General features: G+C 43.6%; 2 protein-coding genes across 2 annotated transcripts in view; one reads left to right on the top strand and one right to left on the bottom strand.

Moving 5' to 3' along the window:
- The first annotated feature begins 1,000 nt into the window (after positions 1-1,000).
- The window catches only part of LOC116815399 (transcription factor HES-5-like), a 37,525-nt gene continuing 20,932 nt past the window's right edge, over positions 1,001-17,593 (top strand). The window contains exons 1-2 of the mRNA XM_075060194.1: positions 1,001-1,440; positions 3,335-3,438. The gene's annotated coding sequence lies outside the window, so the exon portion shown is untranslated. The remainder of the gene's footprint in view (positions 1,441-3,334; positions 3,439-17,593) is intronic.
- HES5 (hes family bHLH transcription factor 5) lies at positions 4,397-6,155 on the bottom strand. The gene is made up of 3 exons (XM_032763777.2): positions 6,065-6,155; positions 5,756-5,921; positions 4,397-5,638 (listed from the first exon to the last, which is right to left on the bottom strand). Exons 1-3 carry the CDS (start codon positions 6,116-6,118, stop codon positions 5,385-5,387), a joined length of 474 nt encoding a protein of 157 aa, XP_032619668.1. The 5' UTR covers positions 6,119-6,155; the 3' UTR covers positions 4,397-5,384.

Raw genomic sequence — 17,593 nt, 5'->3', positions numbered from 1 at the left:
GTCCTTGCATTCTCCCTAAAGCAAGGGGAGGGGGAAAGCAGGAGGAACATCATGAAAAACACACATAGCTAACAATACTGTGTCTTTCTACTGAATGGGATGTGTGTTTTTTTTTTTGTTTTTTGTTTTTTTTTTTGAGGGGGTGAGTGGAAGACAACAGTCTCAGAGTTTGTCTACAATGTAAGCTCAGGGTTAGTACAACTCAAGTTAGCAGACCCTAGGGTCGTTAACCTAGGTTTTCAGTATCTACACTCATTTACAATCTGAGGTTAGGAATAGTTGAACCCTTAGCTCAGCCTGGGGCTCCCGCATCTACACTGCCTTATGCAGCCCAGAGTTCAACCAGGCATATCCCAGACTTCCTAGAACCCTCTCAAAATGTGACCGCTCTAGCCCTTTGTTTGTGGTGCAGCATGGGAAAACTTGATGGGCCAGAGGATAAAGAAAGTCAGCCCACGGGATTGTCAAATACTTTTGATGGACTCCCAGAGCACAAGTCCAGAGGGGCAGCATCTACACTGAAAAGCAACAGGGCTTGAACCCTGGGTCCCAGTGTCACAGCCTGGGGCCAAGTCCTGGGTTAGCATGATGTGTGTAGATGGGGGAGGGAATTAGGTGTGAGCCTAAATTTGAGCCCTGGGTTTACGCTGTAGTGTAGATATTGTCAGAGAGTCTTGCTGCGGCAAGCTACTCCACGGGGTAAGGTTTGAACAGACCCCACAACTAAGCGGGGGACTGAATGCACCTCCATGTAAGCGGGGGGTGTCTCATACCCTCCCATCCACTGCTGAGTGGCATCCCTCCCCTACACCCCAAATTCTGCCTCCCTAGTCGTGGATGCTAAGGCAACCCTGCCCCTCCCCGGGGGGCTAACCCCCTTCAGTCCTCTCCCTTGCTGAGGCTTCCCTCAAAGGGATCCCTCCCCGGGCTCACCCCCTCCTAGGCTGCTGTCCTCCTGCCCCCTTTAATCGCCCCCTCAATGGGGTCCACCCCCCTCTGCTAGGCTGGCCCCTCCAGCCTGTTTACCACCCCGGCCGACCCGTTAGCAGCTCCCGGCGGCATGCTGGGATTCGTAGTTCTACTGCCCGCCCTCCGCCTCGCCCCGGGAGAGCCTCTGGACCACAACTCCCGTCATGTCCCGCTCCGCCAGCCAACCGCGGCGCACTCCGGGAGCCGTAGTCCGTCTCCAGCTTCAGACAGTGCGCGCTGGGCTCAGCGGGACTGCATTTCCCAACGTGCCCTGCGCGCCACTCGCTGCCCGTCCCGGCGGTTTCCCTGAGCAGACAGAGCCACCACCCGTCCTCGACCGCTGCCGCCCCCGAGGCACCCGTCCGGTTACCGATGTCTATTGCGAAGCACTTGGCGTTCTCCAGGTTGCGGAAGATCTCGTCGGGCGGGAGTGTGATGCTTTTGTCCAGGCTGCTGTCACCGCCGCTGCTGGTACCTCGCCCGCCCCGCTCCGCCATTTTGAACGCCACCCACCCCCTTGCCTGGCCTCATCGGCATGCAAATACATGCGCATATTTTACATATTAATCTGATATAATGCATGTATTATGCAAATAAGGTCGGGCTTGGGCTCCCTCTAGCGTTGCCAGAATTCAGCCTTTTTTCCCGGGGAGGGGTGTGAGGAGGTGGGTCGTAGCCGCGTTTCATGTGCGACCGACAAAGTTATGGGGGGGAGGGGTGTGGTACTGACTGAGCTCCATATTTTTTACCTTACAAAGTTATTGGTAGGTTGGATCTTCATCCCAAATAATCTGCCCTCCTCGCCCTCCTCCCCCCAGTTACAGGGATCTAGCTCTATGGTGTACAACGTTATAGGTGTGTGAGGGTTTGCATTCATTTTTATTTGCACCTCAGAGTTGCTGAGGGGCTTGCACCTGGCCTCATTTTATCATCAGCCCACAGGGTTACTGAATAGTGGGGTGGGGTGTTTGCGGGGTTTGTGTTCCATTCATCTGAAGTCCCAAAGTTATTGAGGGGGAGAAGGCACATTGATACAAATAATCCCAGTTTGCCTCATCTCTAACATAATAGCATCATCATTTATTAGCAATGATACTTTCTATGGGATCTCTCATCCAAGGATCTCAAAGTACCTTATGATCATAAAGTGTTAATAAACTATAATATCCTGCACTTAACAGTAGATCATCCCAAATAAATACTCGTAGTTTGCAGATCCTCACTGCTCTTGAGTGAGTTCATACCGCTGCTGCATTTTTGGTGAGAGAAAAGGAAATTTTTTCCAGGTATTGCACAAAAAATTGAGGACAAATGATTGCTAATAGATTCAGTAACACATTTTTTTTTATATATATATATCTAATCTGAAGACCCCAAACTCACCCAAATGAGCAGCAACTTTCAGTAGTCTTGCTATTTGATACTGACACAGTGCTTGAACTGGGCCACACTGTGGCAAAGCACAGCTGGAGGTTACAGTGCTGCTTGTGCAGCAAACATCACGTGATCCCTCCCTGAAAATGTATAAGTCAAAACTGAGTGATGATTCAATGTGGGTAAAGAAGATGGGAGTTGTTGGAAGATAAAGTCAGAGTCAAACAAGAGTCTCTCCTGTCATAAACTAGCAATAGGGCAAACAGCAAGAGCAGTGGCAATACATAGAGCTTACAGCTGGAAACTCCAACAATTGAGATATTTATATAGGACTAGACAAAATGCTAGCAGATGTGCTGTAGGAGACAGATTAGGTGAGACCTGACAGACCTCTAATTTCTGTGATTCCAGGTGGGATACATTCCCTTACTGCAAACACCATTTTCTAGCACCTTTCCTATGTGCTTCTGCATTCTTAGGTAAAACATTTGCACTGACAAATAGGAGGTAAAGGCAGGTTGGTGCGGAATGGAGATACATTTGGGTTTAACTGAAGTGAGGGAGAGTTAAGGGTTATCATCCACTTAATAGCTCCTATTATTCCTTTTTCTCTGAATAAAGGGATAGCTTGTTGGCCTAACACATCGTTTGAGTTTTGTAGCCTCTGATTTTCCCACTCTGTGGCCCTAATACTGCTCCCATTCACATCAGCATTACAGGTTCAAGCCCCATATATACTGGCTTTTCCCCGCAAGGATGAATGAAGTAGCTACAAATATTTCTGCTTTATGTGGAAAACTATTTGGATCTAAATTTCGCTGCATGTCTTACTAGTAACTATTGCTGCCCCACATCTATTTAATATATAAAAAGAAGGGAATTAAACATTAAGTACCTAGCAAAGTTTATTTTCACTTGGGAAGTTTATTCTTCTTTACTTAAAATGGATTATCTGCATCTAAAATAATGACCCTTATTTTCTTATTCATAGATACATCAGAGCCATCCTGGACCTATCAGTCTGAATATGGGACTGAGACCCACAAACTCCTGAGTTAAATCCAGCTGTGACACTCACCTTTTCTGTGATGTTGGGTAAGTCACTTGGGTCTAAGTGTCTACTGATGTTTGGTTGCCTTCATTTTTTGGGAGTGATTTCTGAACGTGCTGAGTGCTCACAACTCCAGGTGAAGTCAGCAAAGCTGTGTATACGGTATTTATCACCTTGGAAAATCAGGTCTTAGATGTCTGAAGTTGGGCATCTGAAGTTTAGAGAACTGTTTGGAATATTTTTACTTTAATCTCTGTCTCAGTTCTTCTAGATCTAAAGTGGGAATTGTAATATGTAAGGGCTTCATATTATTGTTGGATGTCTGCAAGGTGTTTGATTTTGTTTGTTAAAGGGAGTATATCTAGCGTGTGAATAAGAAGCCACAAAAGGATCAGTTAAAAGTACAGTACTAAAGTTAAGTGTCTCAGTCTTTGAACTAATTTGTGAGCAGCCTTGTTAAATGATTATGAGATCTATGAGAAGTTTGCTATAGAATCATATTTATTCGACTCTTCCCCTTAACGAGGGCTTTGCTTTCCCCTCACTGTCTCCTGGAGCAGTCTCAACAACACAGGGATATCAGCCATGAGTACAGTGGATTTGCCTTATTAAACCCAAAGGCAAACACCTTTGAATTAAAGAAATCTTGACTCTGGATAGTGAGTGAGGATGTGCATGCTGCTGCAATATAGAACGTGAGTGCTTGATCCTGCAAACCCTTACTCACAGCTGAGGAAGGCTGACTGTGGCTCCTTCTGGATCTTGTCAGTGCCATTCTGTATGTTAATCAATAGGAGTCATTCAAATTACAGTGCCTCAGACCAAACTTGGCAAACCTGCTCCACAGCTGAACTGTAATCTTTGTGTATCTATTGTGAGGTCTCCTATGTCAGTTCTTTAAACAGCACTATCCTGTGAAGCCTCTGTCAAAGGGGCATCAGTTAGGGATTTCTACATAGGAGAGAATGACTTGCTGCATACAGATTCAGTAATCAGATTTTATTTTAACAGTGTGCAAAGTTTCTGCAACTTTTGACATTCAAAATGCTTTCAAACACAGATCATACAATCAGTGCACCTAACACATACACATCACAGCATCCTCTGAGGATTATAGTGAATAGACTATCTTCCATAACATTATGGTACCAAAAGTGTAAATATAACTTGTATGGTTGCCTTTCATGAAAGACTTTTGCTAAATATTTCTCATAAAACTGACAACACAAGCTGATACCTTCCTTCCTGTGAGGATACAAAACAAGTTACTGCCTTTATAAAAGGCATTGCATATCCTGAACATAAGAAACAATACTCTGCTTTTGAGAGCAATACCTCCTGAAGAATCTCCTCTACATAGCTTGAGTTATGGTGTAACATTTTTCCAAGTACACTTAATAAACTCTATAAACTTTATAGAACCCCTTACAGCAACAACGTGAGAGCCAGATTTTCAAAGGTGGCCACTAAGATTGGATGCTCACCTTGTGATTCGCAGGACATTGATTTTTCACAAGTTTTGAACTCCCACAATTCCAGCTGAAATCAAGTGGAGTGGGATGCTGCACGCTTCGAAAATCAATGTTCTGTGAGTCTCAGGTTGGGCCGCTAAAAACAGAGGCACTCCAGTTGAGTGGACACTCTTGAAAACTGTAGCTTAAACTTCCTAGAAGTTACTTCTTTCTAAACAAACACACTCAAAAACCTCAGCAAGGTTAAAAAACCATTAAACGTTCCCTTTTGAACAACTGCTCGGTCATCCTACCATGGATTACTTTGCACATTCTTTTAGAATAGCTACCTCTCCCCATGGTGGGAGCATTTAGATCCTTCTAGGAGAAGGAAAACTGACATCCAAGCATAAGTATGCTCTGTAAAAGGAAAGTATTCTTCCCTACTCATTAGAGGAGTGAGAGGACTTGTACAGCAAGTCACAGTCTCCTCTGGAATATGAGTGAATGTACAGAAACCATACAAAAGTCCTTGTAATCTACCAGGGCCTCCAAAGTCTGCTGGTGGGTTTCAGTGCTGCTTGTTTTGCAGACCTTTGGTGGGCTGCAGAGGATGAAGCTGGAGAATTTGAGTCCTTGGCTGTAACTTGAGGCCTCTGGAAGTGGCACAGCAGTTTCATCTGGGTTTCCGTGTTCGCAGAATGGAGAGACAAGAACTGCAGTGCCTCTTTGAGGCACCAGGAATACCCTTCACTGTAATCCTGCTGCAGGCTTGGAGAAGAGGATGCAAAAGCTGGGAAGAGAAAGAAGAAAGAGATGGGTTTTAGATAGGGACATCTAGGATGGAGTTTGGACCAGGGATAAATACAGCGCAGGGGAGTTATTCAAGAGCAAAGGGGAAGGCTCTTACTTTGACCGTATTTCAAGTAGCTGACAGTCATCTCCAGGATGTCGGCTTTCTCCAGCTTGGAGTTGGGCTGGTGTCTCTGGAACTCCTTCTCCAGCAGGAGTTTCAGCTGCTCAATGCTGCTGTTAATCCGGTCCCGGCGCAGCTTCTCTACAATCGGCTTCCTTAGCTGTAACGCAAGAGGGGAGAAAAAGTTAGTGACAGCATTTCTCTTTTCCATCCATTTCCCATCTTCTCTGTGTAAGCAGCTCAGCCTGTATCAGCTGCTTGCCCTTTAGCCAGTGCATGTTGCAATATGCAGTGAATACTTACTCTGTTTTTCTCTTTGGATGTTAGGATTTCCAGTGAGAAGGTATTGGGTGCCATTATCCCAAACGTTCAAGTGCAGGTTTCACTTCCAATCTTGCTGTTTAGCCAGTGCAGAAGGGAGCTGAAAAGCTCTTCTATTTATACCCATAAGCTGCATACAAATGTCTGGGTCCTAAGCTTCTTTGAGTTTCCCACACTCACTAGCCAATCCATGCATTTATCAGGACAATAGAGAAAGCATCTATTACAGCATGGTAAATTGACTGTGAGTTGCCTGGGGATAATACTCTGCTCCCAACGGAGCAGGTGGACTGGGGAGCGTGTTACACAATAGGGACTGGCCTTGGAGGGACAAGGATAAGAACGTGGGAAAGCGTTAGCCATCATTATAATCAAACTTGTGCCTGATGTTGGGAACGTCAGCATCTCAATATGCTGCCTTTTCCCAGGCTGTGGTGAAATTAAGCACAGAAGACAGCTCCCAGGAAAGGAAAATGCCCCCTACTTTCCTGTGCCCAGAAAAGAAGCTGTAAAGGAAAACATCCAGAATTGGAGAGACTAAATATTTTCACTGACATTAAACCATATTTAGATGAATACAGAGCTTGTCAATTTTCAAGCAACTGAGATCAAAATCAAAAGGGAAAACACATGTTTTTGGGGAGGGGATCTTTTTAAGAAAGATACAGTTCAAAATGCTTTTCTCTGCATCTTTTATAGACATTTTGTTTCCTCTATTATTCTTTAAAAGACTTAAATCTTTATTTTTTTGCTTTTTTTTTCTGGGCAATCTCAATTCCTTCTGTGATGGTCTGGCAAATCTGTACAATAATAATAATAAGTTTTGCCCTTCCCTGGCATCTTCCATTTGATATCTCAGAGCATTAAACAAACGATCATGAACTAAGCCTCACAACACTCTTCTGTGCCTCAGACCCCATGTGCAATAGGGGAATAGGACAAGAAGCAATGTAATTTAAGCAAATTACAGCAAGGGAGGTTTAGGTTGGAAATTAGGAAAAACTTCCTCATAGTCAGGGTAGTTAAGCACTGGAACAAATTGCCTAGGGAGTTTGTAGAATCTACATCAGTGAATGTTTTTAAAAGCAGGCCAGAAGTGGTCCAGATAATACATAGTCCTGCCTCAGCACAGGGGACTGGGCGAGATGACCTCTCCAGTGCTACGTTGCTATGATTCCCCATCAGACACACACACAGCTACACACACAGGTTCAGAGGGTGGACCGCAATTGAATAGTGTAATCCTAAAGAACAATCAGAAGTAGTGTACTTGAAAAAACCACCCCCAAAGTCACACAACATGCGCACAGGAAATACGGGGGATGGTAACAAAAAGGAATCACTTTTCGGTGGGGGGGGGCGGTTAAGATGCCATTTAAAGTGGAGTGGGAGGGTTGGAGATATCAGTAAGCTCCACTCTCTAGTTGTCTACCACACCAGAGGCACAGTCACCTGCTGACCTGAGCCAGGATGTTAGAATCTAGAATCATGTCAGAGCAAGTATGCGAGATCTTGTATTGACAGAGGTGCCACTTCTTTCTATCATGCCTGGTCAAACTGCCATGTTTGCTTGGAGCACCTAAAATGGGGTTTGGTGCAATGGAGTATTTCAGTGGGGTTTGGTGTGTGCTAATGTGTCCTCTCAGGCACTACACGTTCCAGAACTGGAAGCTGGGGCCTGAGAGAGTACCCAGAGACAGAAATAATATCTAACACTTTTATATAGTGCTCTTCAGCAGTAGCACTCACAATATCACTATTCCCATTTTACAGATGGGGAAATTGAGGTGCAGAGGGGGGAAGTGACCTAGCCTTCATCTGTGGTGTGGGGCATGGGTCACTTGTGGGTTGTGTTTCCCCCTCCCCAACTAGAGTAAATGGGGGATTCTCTGTAACATGAAACCCTTAGATCAAGATTTGAGGACTTCAGTAACCTAGACAGAGGTGATGGGCCTACTACACGGCAGATGAGATTCTGTGGCCTGTGATGTGTGGGAGGTCAGACTAGATGATCATGATGGTCCCTCCTGGCCTTAAAGTCTGAGTCTAAAATCATCCAGTGTCTCAGTGGTCAAGACAGGAATAGAATACTGATCTCCTGAGTCGCACTCCAGGGCTCTATTCCCTAAGCCAGGCTTCCTCTCACAGAACCCAGCTCTTCAGCTCTGCTGTTCACAGATTAAGGACCTGAGTTTCTACAAGCCTGTTTCCCCATTGTTACAAAGATGTTAATGAAAGCCTCATCTAACACTTCGTCAACATTTTAAAATGCAAAGAAAAATTAAATAAACCTTTTTCTCTAAGCTCACTGTATGACCTCTCCATACCTCAGTTTCCCCATATGAAAAATGGGGCTAACAATGGTATCACATATGGCTGCATATAAATAATAACACACACAGAGTTGTTGAAAGGGCGAATCTGTTAAAGTTTGAAATCCTGAAAAGTTTATTATACTGGTCCTAAAATTGTCATAATGTTATCTAGCTGCTTTTTGTAATTCACTTGCTGTAGTAGTTAACTCCATGACTTCATGTGACAATGAGTTCCATAGGTCAGCTACCCCAGGGCATGTTATAGGTTAATAGCTTATTCATTTTTTTTTGTTTTTGTTTTTCAAAGCACATGGGTGACTCGGCAGCACAAGTCCCAATAAAAGTCTGCCTTAGGCCACTTTATACATTTTGAATTATTATTATTATTTATTATTATTAATATTATTTTATTATTATTTAATGTTATATTAGCAATACAGGACCACACACACTTTGATAGTTGTAGCTCACAGTGAAAATATAATTCAAAGCTCTGTGTCCAGGTTTGGCAGTATGTCAGATGCACTGGACAGTAAGTCATGCCACATGCTGGATGAGAAGGGATGTGTTTTCAGCAGCAGAAGGGCACCGTGAGATGGGAGGTTTCCTTTGGCCAGGGAAGCTTTTGATCCAGTTTTCAGATCTGGAAATATGAAATGAGTGCTTTTAAATAATGCCATCCTCTCACCAGCACAATGCCCGAGAACGCAAAGGGCTGAACCAGCCCTCATTGATTAAAGCATTCTCCGAGTGCTGTCCAGATGGTATAGAAGGCATTAGCTTTCTGCTCAGGACCCGCAGAGGCACACTTCTATTGTTGACAGTTTAACACTGTGAATGGAGCAATGTGTGGGAAACTCTCAAAATTCTGGACTCACACCATCTGAGGTGAATGGTGAACCAGTCAGGCTGCCTTGCATTGCATGCACAAAACAACAAGCCTCTGGGGTTACAAACACCAGCTTCTCTCTCTCTCTCTCTCATCACTTGGAAAAGACCAGAGCTCTAGCATCAACCCCTTTGCTTCCCGCCTCCCAACCCACACCTATTCACAAATCAAAGAAATGAGCCATTCCTTTTGTATTTGCTTTGATTGTATTATGCAGGTCTAAATACTTTATGGTAAGTGAATATTTGTGAATGAATATTTCCTCACATGGTAATCTGAAATTAATAAAATCCCGAATTTAAGGCTGCCACATAAGTAGATTCATATGTAATGTATATTGCATTTATTTCCACAAGGAAGACAAACATTGACTATATAATCATTATCACCTCTGAATATGGTGGAAATCAGAGCATCACGGTGATTAGAATGGGATACTACTGTACTTTAGCTGGAGCCATCCTCTCCTCTCCTCCCAAATATTCACTGTTACATTTGTGCACCTGCAAAGCATCTTTGTGCATCAACATATCTTTATGTAAGTAGTCTATTCACTAGGTCAAATTCTTCCTGGTGGTATTGCCATCAATAAAGTTACCCCAGGGACAAATTTATCCCACCTCTATCTTATCTATCTCTAACGTCCTTTGCACCACTTCTTTTAGTTTATCCAATGTAATGTCATTGTCTGATTTTCTTTAACTCTGCAACACATTTTAGGAGTCCATTTGAATGAAAAACACCTGGTCTATTGGTTTCAGAGTGGTAGCCCTGTTAGTCTGTATCAGCAAAAACAATGAGGAGTCCTTGTGGCACCTTAGAGACTAACAAATTTATTTGGGCATAAACTTTCGTGGACATCTAAGATATTTGCCTTTCTAGAAGAAAATAATTTCTCTTGTCAACAATCTATTTATCTTTTATAAAGGTTAGTAACTAAAATGTTTGTCTTGTTTCCATCTGGCAAACATGGCTATTTTTTGTTTAGTTTTGCTTTTTAAAGGGAAGCTGAAAAGTTCAGTTTCTATAGCAGTTTGTCCTGTTAAAAACATGCTTGTGGTCCAAGATCACCCATTGTGGGAGGGGTTTGTGGCTTTTGACTAGCAGTAACTGCAGGGGAAGCAGAGAATGTTGTTTTGTGTGAGACTCACAAAAATGGTTATAAGTCCACCTCTCTTCCCCTCCGCATTCCTTCCCCTGCCCCCCGTTGTTAATGGAATGATAGATTGAAAGAAACAAAACATGCACAAAAGACACTGGGAATCTAGATTGTACTAATCAGGTATTTCCAATTTTTATAGATCTGCTAACTGCAGTGGTCTAAATAATCACCCTTTTCTTTGTATGAAGTAGTAGTCTGCGGTGTTGATCCTAAGATATTATATAGACAAGGTGGGTGAGGTAATATGTTTTACTGGACCAGCTTTTGAGCTTACACTGCTCTTCCTCAGGTCTGGGAAAGGTACTCAGAGTGTCATAGCTAAATACAAGGTGGAGCAGATTGTGTAGCATAAGTGGTTAACACACATTTCAAGGGACCAATTCTAGGTGAAGTGGCCACTAACACCTCTCCAGTCACAGGGGGGAGAGCAGGAGGAGGGGAAAAGCTGGGAGGGGTGGTTAGTGAATTATGGATTGTTGTAATAAGCCATAAATCCAGTATCTCTAAACAGTCCATGATTTTTAATGTCTAGCAAAATTATTAATTTAAGCTCCCAGGCTCATCTTTTGAAGGTGCTGAGCAAGTTTCCTTTGAGAATGAGGACTGAGAAGTCAGATACAGAGCGATCACTGAGAAATGTTCACCCACAGGTGATAATGCCTACATCTGTAACCTTCACTCCATGCATCTGAAGAAGTGAGGTTTTTTATCCATGAAAACTTATGCCCAAATAAATCTGTTAGTCTTTAAGTTGCCACCAGACTCCTTGTTGTTTTTGTGGATACAGACTAACACAGCTACCCCCTGATACTTGACACAGGTGATATGGTGTTTTTGTCTTTTTTTTTTTTTAATCATTTTTTTCTGAGAGTTCATTCAAGAGCACAGTGATTGTCTTGTTTCACCCATATAGGTGCTATTGCGGGCATGTAGTGCACTCTTCATTGTAATGCTTCCTGTAATATTTCATTGCTGTGAAATATGGACCAGATCTCGAGAGATGGACTGCAGCTGAGCACTTAAGCCATTGCACCTGTGACGTTCATTTTCTCAGTGGCCTTCTTCAATCATGAATCGCGTTAACGGTCAATAGCAGCACTGCGAATATAGAACAGCTTCGAAAGTATGAGAAGTATGAGAAAGTAAGAGAATAGAGGAGCTGATCTATCTAATTCCATTCATTATTTTATATTGATTAAAAATTGGCACCGGAAATCAGTGATGTCACAAAGCCTGAGTCTCTTGTACGCTATGGCCATGTGACCCCCCCACCTGCTATAAGGCCAGGCCTTACTGTAGATGAGAATCAGACCCACAACATTTATCAATCATAACATTTAAATGCATATAGGGCTGGTGGGTTGTTTTGTTTTGTGTTTTTTGTTTGTTTGTTTTGTTTTTAACTCCCATCTCATCCTAGGTGACTGTCTCCTTTCTCAGCACTCTCCTGCCCTTGGGGAGCGTGGTGTTTATTATGCTGATCCTACAGCCCAGGGATACTCTTCTGACAAAGACCCTATTAACCTCAGAGTGTGGGCCTGAGTTTCTCAGAGTTTCCCACACTTTCTTCCCTATTTATGACATTCAAGAGGATCACAAAAGAAGCGTGCCTCACAACAGCCCCCATTAGTGATGCTCTTTGACTCCACATTGTGATTACCAGCAATTCCTGTCCCAACAGACCATCTGGAGGGCTATTTTCCCAAGGAGCACATTGATCGATCACTATTATCCAGGCCCTTTTAAAACTTGAGAATGTTATGCTCTTTGACACTGAATAGGTGGCTTGAGGATGGATTGTCAGCTAGATTTTAAGATATCTAAGGTACAGAAAAAGATGATGATTGTTCTTTTAAAACACACACACATGCAATATCGATACCTTTCATGAGACAGGGTGACATAAAGTCAGGAAGTAGCATAAAATGCAAAAGAGGGTTATGTGAATGTAATGCTGGATGCACAGCCCAGGAGAATGAACTTCTCTCTTTATCCACAGAGCAGGTACAACCCTGGCAATGGAAATGCAGGAGGCGCTCTTCCTGATTTATATCAGGATGAGTGGAAGGAGGCACCTGCCTTATGGGCTTGATTCTGATCTCATGCCAGTTTTTCACAGGAGTAATTTTTCTGACTTGTTCTTGATTTAAACCAGCACAACCGAGGTCAGATTCAGACCCGGCGGTCCCTAAATTCTTGTTGTTTTCAGAGTTTTTCTTTTCTGTTTTTCTGTCTGACTTCATCAGTTTAAACTCAATCAATGCATAATGTTGCTCGGTGTGATTTTTAGCAAGGTTCTGTGGCGCAGTTTACTCCAAGTAGATGTATGTTAGTTGTATAGGATAGTTATATACATAATAGCAGTTTACTCTGAGGGCTTGTCTATACTACCTCACAGAGTTGATCTAAGATACACAACTTCAGCTACGCTATTCATGTAGCTGAAGTAGACATAATTAGATATACTTACTGCGGTGTCTTCACTGCAGTAAGTTGACAGCTAACACTCTCCTGTCAACGGTGTTTGCACTCCTTGTTCTGGTGGAGTACTGCAGTCGACGGACGAGCGCTCAGGGGTCGATTTATTGCATCTGTCCCTGCTGGATTGATCGCTGCCTGCCGATCCTATGAGTAGTGTAGATAAGCCCTGAGTAAATGTATAATATCTAAGAAAAATGTAGGTGATTCTAGTCGCTGTCTGTATTGAGTACAGTTTGGATGGAAGGTGACATGGGGTAATTCTGATCTAACTAGAAGGAATATATGTCCCTAGTCTTCATTTGTAATTTTCATTCATTAGTTGGTTGACAGATTTAAAAAAAAAAAGAGAGCACATACATGAATCTGATCATCTGAAATTTGGGGAAGAGGGTCACCCTATTTGTCATATATGTGACTTCCAGTAATTATAAAAATGTTCGCAAAATTCTCATATTTGCACTGAAACGTGGCATTCATTACTCACCATTCTCATGTTAAAGTTTCATTCAGCCAATCTGGAAGCAGAAAATATGCCTTATGAACAATCAAATACTACAAACGGTAAATAGCCATAGGGAATAGTTTGCAATCAACTAGCTAAATAATGATAATTTCTAGCTCTTATATAGCAGTTTTTTATCATAGATTTGGAGTGGATATGTGTAATTATCTCCCTTGTCCATGACTGGGGCTCCAAGGTGCTGCTGCAGTCCAAATAATTAATAATAATAACTTTACAGATGGGGTAACTGAGGCACAGAGAGTGACTTTCTCATTCTCACACAGCAGGCCAGTGGATGAGCCAGGAACAGAACTCTGGTCTTCCAAGTCCTCGCTCGTGATCTATCTGGGTCATTACAGTTTGAAGAGTCTTCAATTTGAATTGTTGGGTGAATATTTGTGAATAATTAATCAAGTCACACAAATCAGGATCAGCCTTCAATTAATCACAAAACCAGAGGAAAAAAAGTGGAAATGTATTAAATTTCTGAGGCTAGCTCCTGTGTCCCTAGTAAAAGAATAACACGAAGGGTCCATGTAAACACACTGAGGAAATGCAAAAGATTCTTCTATTGGCTGGTTACCTTTATGGAAAGGAACAAAAAAAAGTAACAAACTTATTGTGGATTCCTTGCCAAAGCTAGGTGGTGACTGGCCAATCAGTGTGGTTTTTGGCAGTAAGCAGGATTGATTCTGGCTAGTGCTTGGCTGGGAGACCATCTGAGAAGACCAGGTGTGCTCAGTTAGCCCTGGGTTTTTAAAGACAAACAATTTCTGTAGAAATTAAGCTTTTCAAGTACATCTCTTTCATGGAATTACAGGGGATATCAGCCAGTGGTGGGTCATCTAATCATCCATTCTCAATGCAAGATGATTCCCTACCATAGACCCTCATAAATGTACCACAGGACAGGAGCCAACAGTAACTTTTAGAAATCATATTGTAAACTATCATTTTTGACAGGTATGTGCAGATTTAATTTCCTTGGGAATTGTAGGCAGGGAAAGTAAAAACTTCAACATCCCCTGCTGAGCTTGCTAAAGAGTGGGATTTCTCCGGAGGAGTGGCACTTCTTACATGTGAGGGAAATCTTATCGTAGGTAAGGGATGGGGTTTGAAAGTAACTGACTGTAGAAATCGGTGTTTAGCTGTGTCACTGGGTGACTGGCTCTAGGGAAACAAGGATAAGAGGGCTTAGAGAAGCAGAGGGGCTCTCTCTGCAGGGAAGAAGGAAGTGCAGAGTTCCTGCCAGTGCTTAGTAAAAGAGTAGGAAGGCAGACCAGATCCTCGGGACAGGAGGACTGGTGAGTCCATCTTGAGGCTGGGCTGCAGATGCTGTGGATTTGTGCGTGTATGTGTGTGTTGGTTTGGTATTGACGGATATATCCTAGATGTTAAATGTCTTAGCCAGAGGGCCAAGTCACCGCAGCAGATGAACCAGGCGGCAGAGTTCTTTGAGATGCCCTGAGAGGGGGAACTGATACTGTGTTGTTCTAGAGGCACCCTAGGTCAGTGGATGATGACCTCTAACACTGGTGCAATCAGCAGGATCTGTGCTGTGAATCCCCGTCACTTGGAGCGGAGGATGGAGGAGAGGAAGCCAAAGAGGGGTAGCAGCAGTGGTTAAAATAGGCGTATGTGGGGTCAGCAGTAACTACTGCAGTTCCTGTTCCCGTTTTTCGAAGTGCACAGATGGCACAAGCCAATCCAGGAAGTTCTCCTGGGGAATGTAGAGGCAGCAGGAGGTGCTGTTGTATCTGCAAAGACAGCTGGCAGTCTTGGAGGAGTAGCAACTGCAGCAGCACTTACTGGGGAGCCTGCAAATGAAAACATTTGTAGCCACAGATAGGGAGACTAGAGAAGGTATACTGTGCCTGTGGGCAACTGGGACACCTGAGGAAAGTTTGCCCCTATGTCACCATTGTTGAGATTGACGTTGGGAAGCAGAACACAAAGTTGCAGGCTGCAAGAGAGTGGCAGAGAGGCTCCTGCAGGGAAAAGACCCCAGGCTGGAAGGCTTGGGAGTGAGTTAAAGAATAGCCCAAGTGGGGTGGAAGAACTCTTGTTTGTTTGGACTTTTGTTACATTGAAATCCAGGGGAGGGGGAAACTGAGGCTGGGTGCTGCAGTGCAATCCTGCCCACATGGTGGCTGGACCCATAACAAATTCTATAAAACATTTTTATCAGAGAGGGAGTGTGGGAGGTGCTCAAGGCTGCCTTTGTGTTACCCAATAAAGTCATGCTTGGAGGGGCTTCTCCCTCCCATCCTCAAATCTCCTCCGTCGGTCTTCCTTGATTTTCCCTACCCTTCCCTAATCTCTGTCCCTGATGACTGAGTGGAGGATGGACATAAAAGTTCTTCTAAGGTACCTATCCTCCGTCCTCCCCGCCACTAGTGCACTATTTGAGCACCTCATGATTTAAAAGGTATCTTATCCTTTGCACACCCAGGGGAGTCAGGTAAGTGCTATTAACTGATTTTATAGCTGGGGACTAGACATAGAGACTGAGTGACTTGCCCAAGGTCACTCAGGAAGTCTGTGGCAAATCAGAATTGACCGCCCCCCCCCCCCCATGTTTCTCAAAGCCCAGGCTAGTGTGCCTGTGACCGTGGTGGACAACGCTGCTTCTGCTCAGGCACAGCAGAACTTTCTAACACAAGGGTGAAGCTCATCTTTGCGAGAGACGGAGCTTTTTCAGGGGCTGCTCTGAGACTCTGGAACAAACTCCTGCAGGCACAAAAGACCATCACAGGCCTCCCCACCTTTCACTTCTCTGACCTGTCATCTCTAACAAAGACACAGAGCAGCATGAGGATCCTCAAACCTTCAACCCCCCCGCCTCCTCCCCCCACAAAACACCTCACTACAGACACACTTCCACCCCATCCAGGACTTTAGAGCACAGATGAGCGAGAAAACAATAGCAGATGTTAGCCATGTCGCTTAATGCACAGCCATATATGCTACAATGATGAGGTGGTACAGGCACCTCTATAGCAGGGGTAGGCAACCTGCGGCATGTGTGCTGAAGGCGGTATGCAAGCTGATTTTCAGTGGCACTGTCACTGCCGGGTCCTGGCCACCAGTCTGGGGGCTCTGCATTTTAATTTAATTTTAAATGAAACTTCTTAGACATTTTAAAAACCTTATTTACTTTACATACACCAATAGTTTAGTTATATATTATAGACTTGTAGAAAGAGACTTTTTTAATGTTTTTAGAAGGTATTACTGGCATGCGAAACCTTAAATCAGAGTGAATAAATGAAGACTCAGCACAGCACTTCTGAAAGGTTGCTGACCCCTGCTCTATAGACTGGCACAGAATAGAATGCTGCCTTTGTGCTTCTTTTCCAATGCCCAGGGAGTGAAATTGACAAGCCTTCTCTTCTAAAGCAAAGCACCTGTCAATTTTAATCCTCTGCCTGCTCTCAGGAACAGAGGTGGCTGGGGCAGCACCTAGGTAATGTTGCTACTGCACCCACATCTGTGGTTCACAAGAAGCCTAGCACCCTGGATTTGTTTAGCTTGGGTCATCCAATTGATGTGGTGGGGTTTTCAGGCTTTTGTAACCCTTCATTTAGGAGGCCATGTGAGATTTGTTTTCTGTGTTTGGGGGGTGGGGGGAGGATCAAAGGGGACATGTTGTCACTGTCATTTTTGTATCTCAGCTAATAGGGTTTGTGTTAAATATTTTAAAGCTTGCTGGAGTGTGGCAGTAATTCCTTGAGGCAAACTAGCCCAAGTTAAAAGTGTATGGTTAATAACATCTAGCATTCATTTAGCAATTGTCATTCAGAGATTGCAAAGTGCTTTAGAAAGGGTTGGGCAACATCATCCCAGGTCTACAGATAGGGAAACCGAGGCACAGAGGTGCAGTGACTCGCCTGAGGTCACTCAGCAAATCAGTGGTAAAGCAGCACTGTGCTTGATCTTCTTGGACTAACAACGCTGAATGTCTGAGCCTTACTTGGGTTCCTTAAAGATGAGAGTGAAGTGCTTTTAGAAAACAAGAGAAAATTATCTGGAAAAGGAAATTCTTACCAGATTATATAGACTTGCAATTTTCCTGTCAAAGAAAGGAGGAGAAGCTTTGTGTTACCTGTGAGGACCAGCATTCCGCTAATGAGGTTTCTGTGAACAGGAGTTGCTAACATCA

The sequence above is a fragment of the Chelonoidis abingdonii genome, chromosome 23, assembly GCF_003597395.2.
Source record: "Chelonoidis abingdonii isolate Lonesome George chromosome 23, CheloAbing_2.0, whole genome shotgun sequence".
In the NCBI taxonomy this organism is placed as follows: domain Eukaryota; kingdom Metazoa; phylum Chordata; order Testudines; family Testudinidae; genus Chelonoidis; species Chelonoidis abingdonii.
The sequence above is the reverse complement of the archived record's forward strand: the minus strand, read 5'-3'. Positions and strand labels throughout refer to the sequence as shown.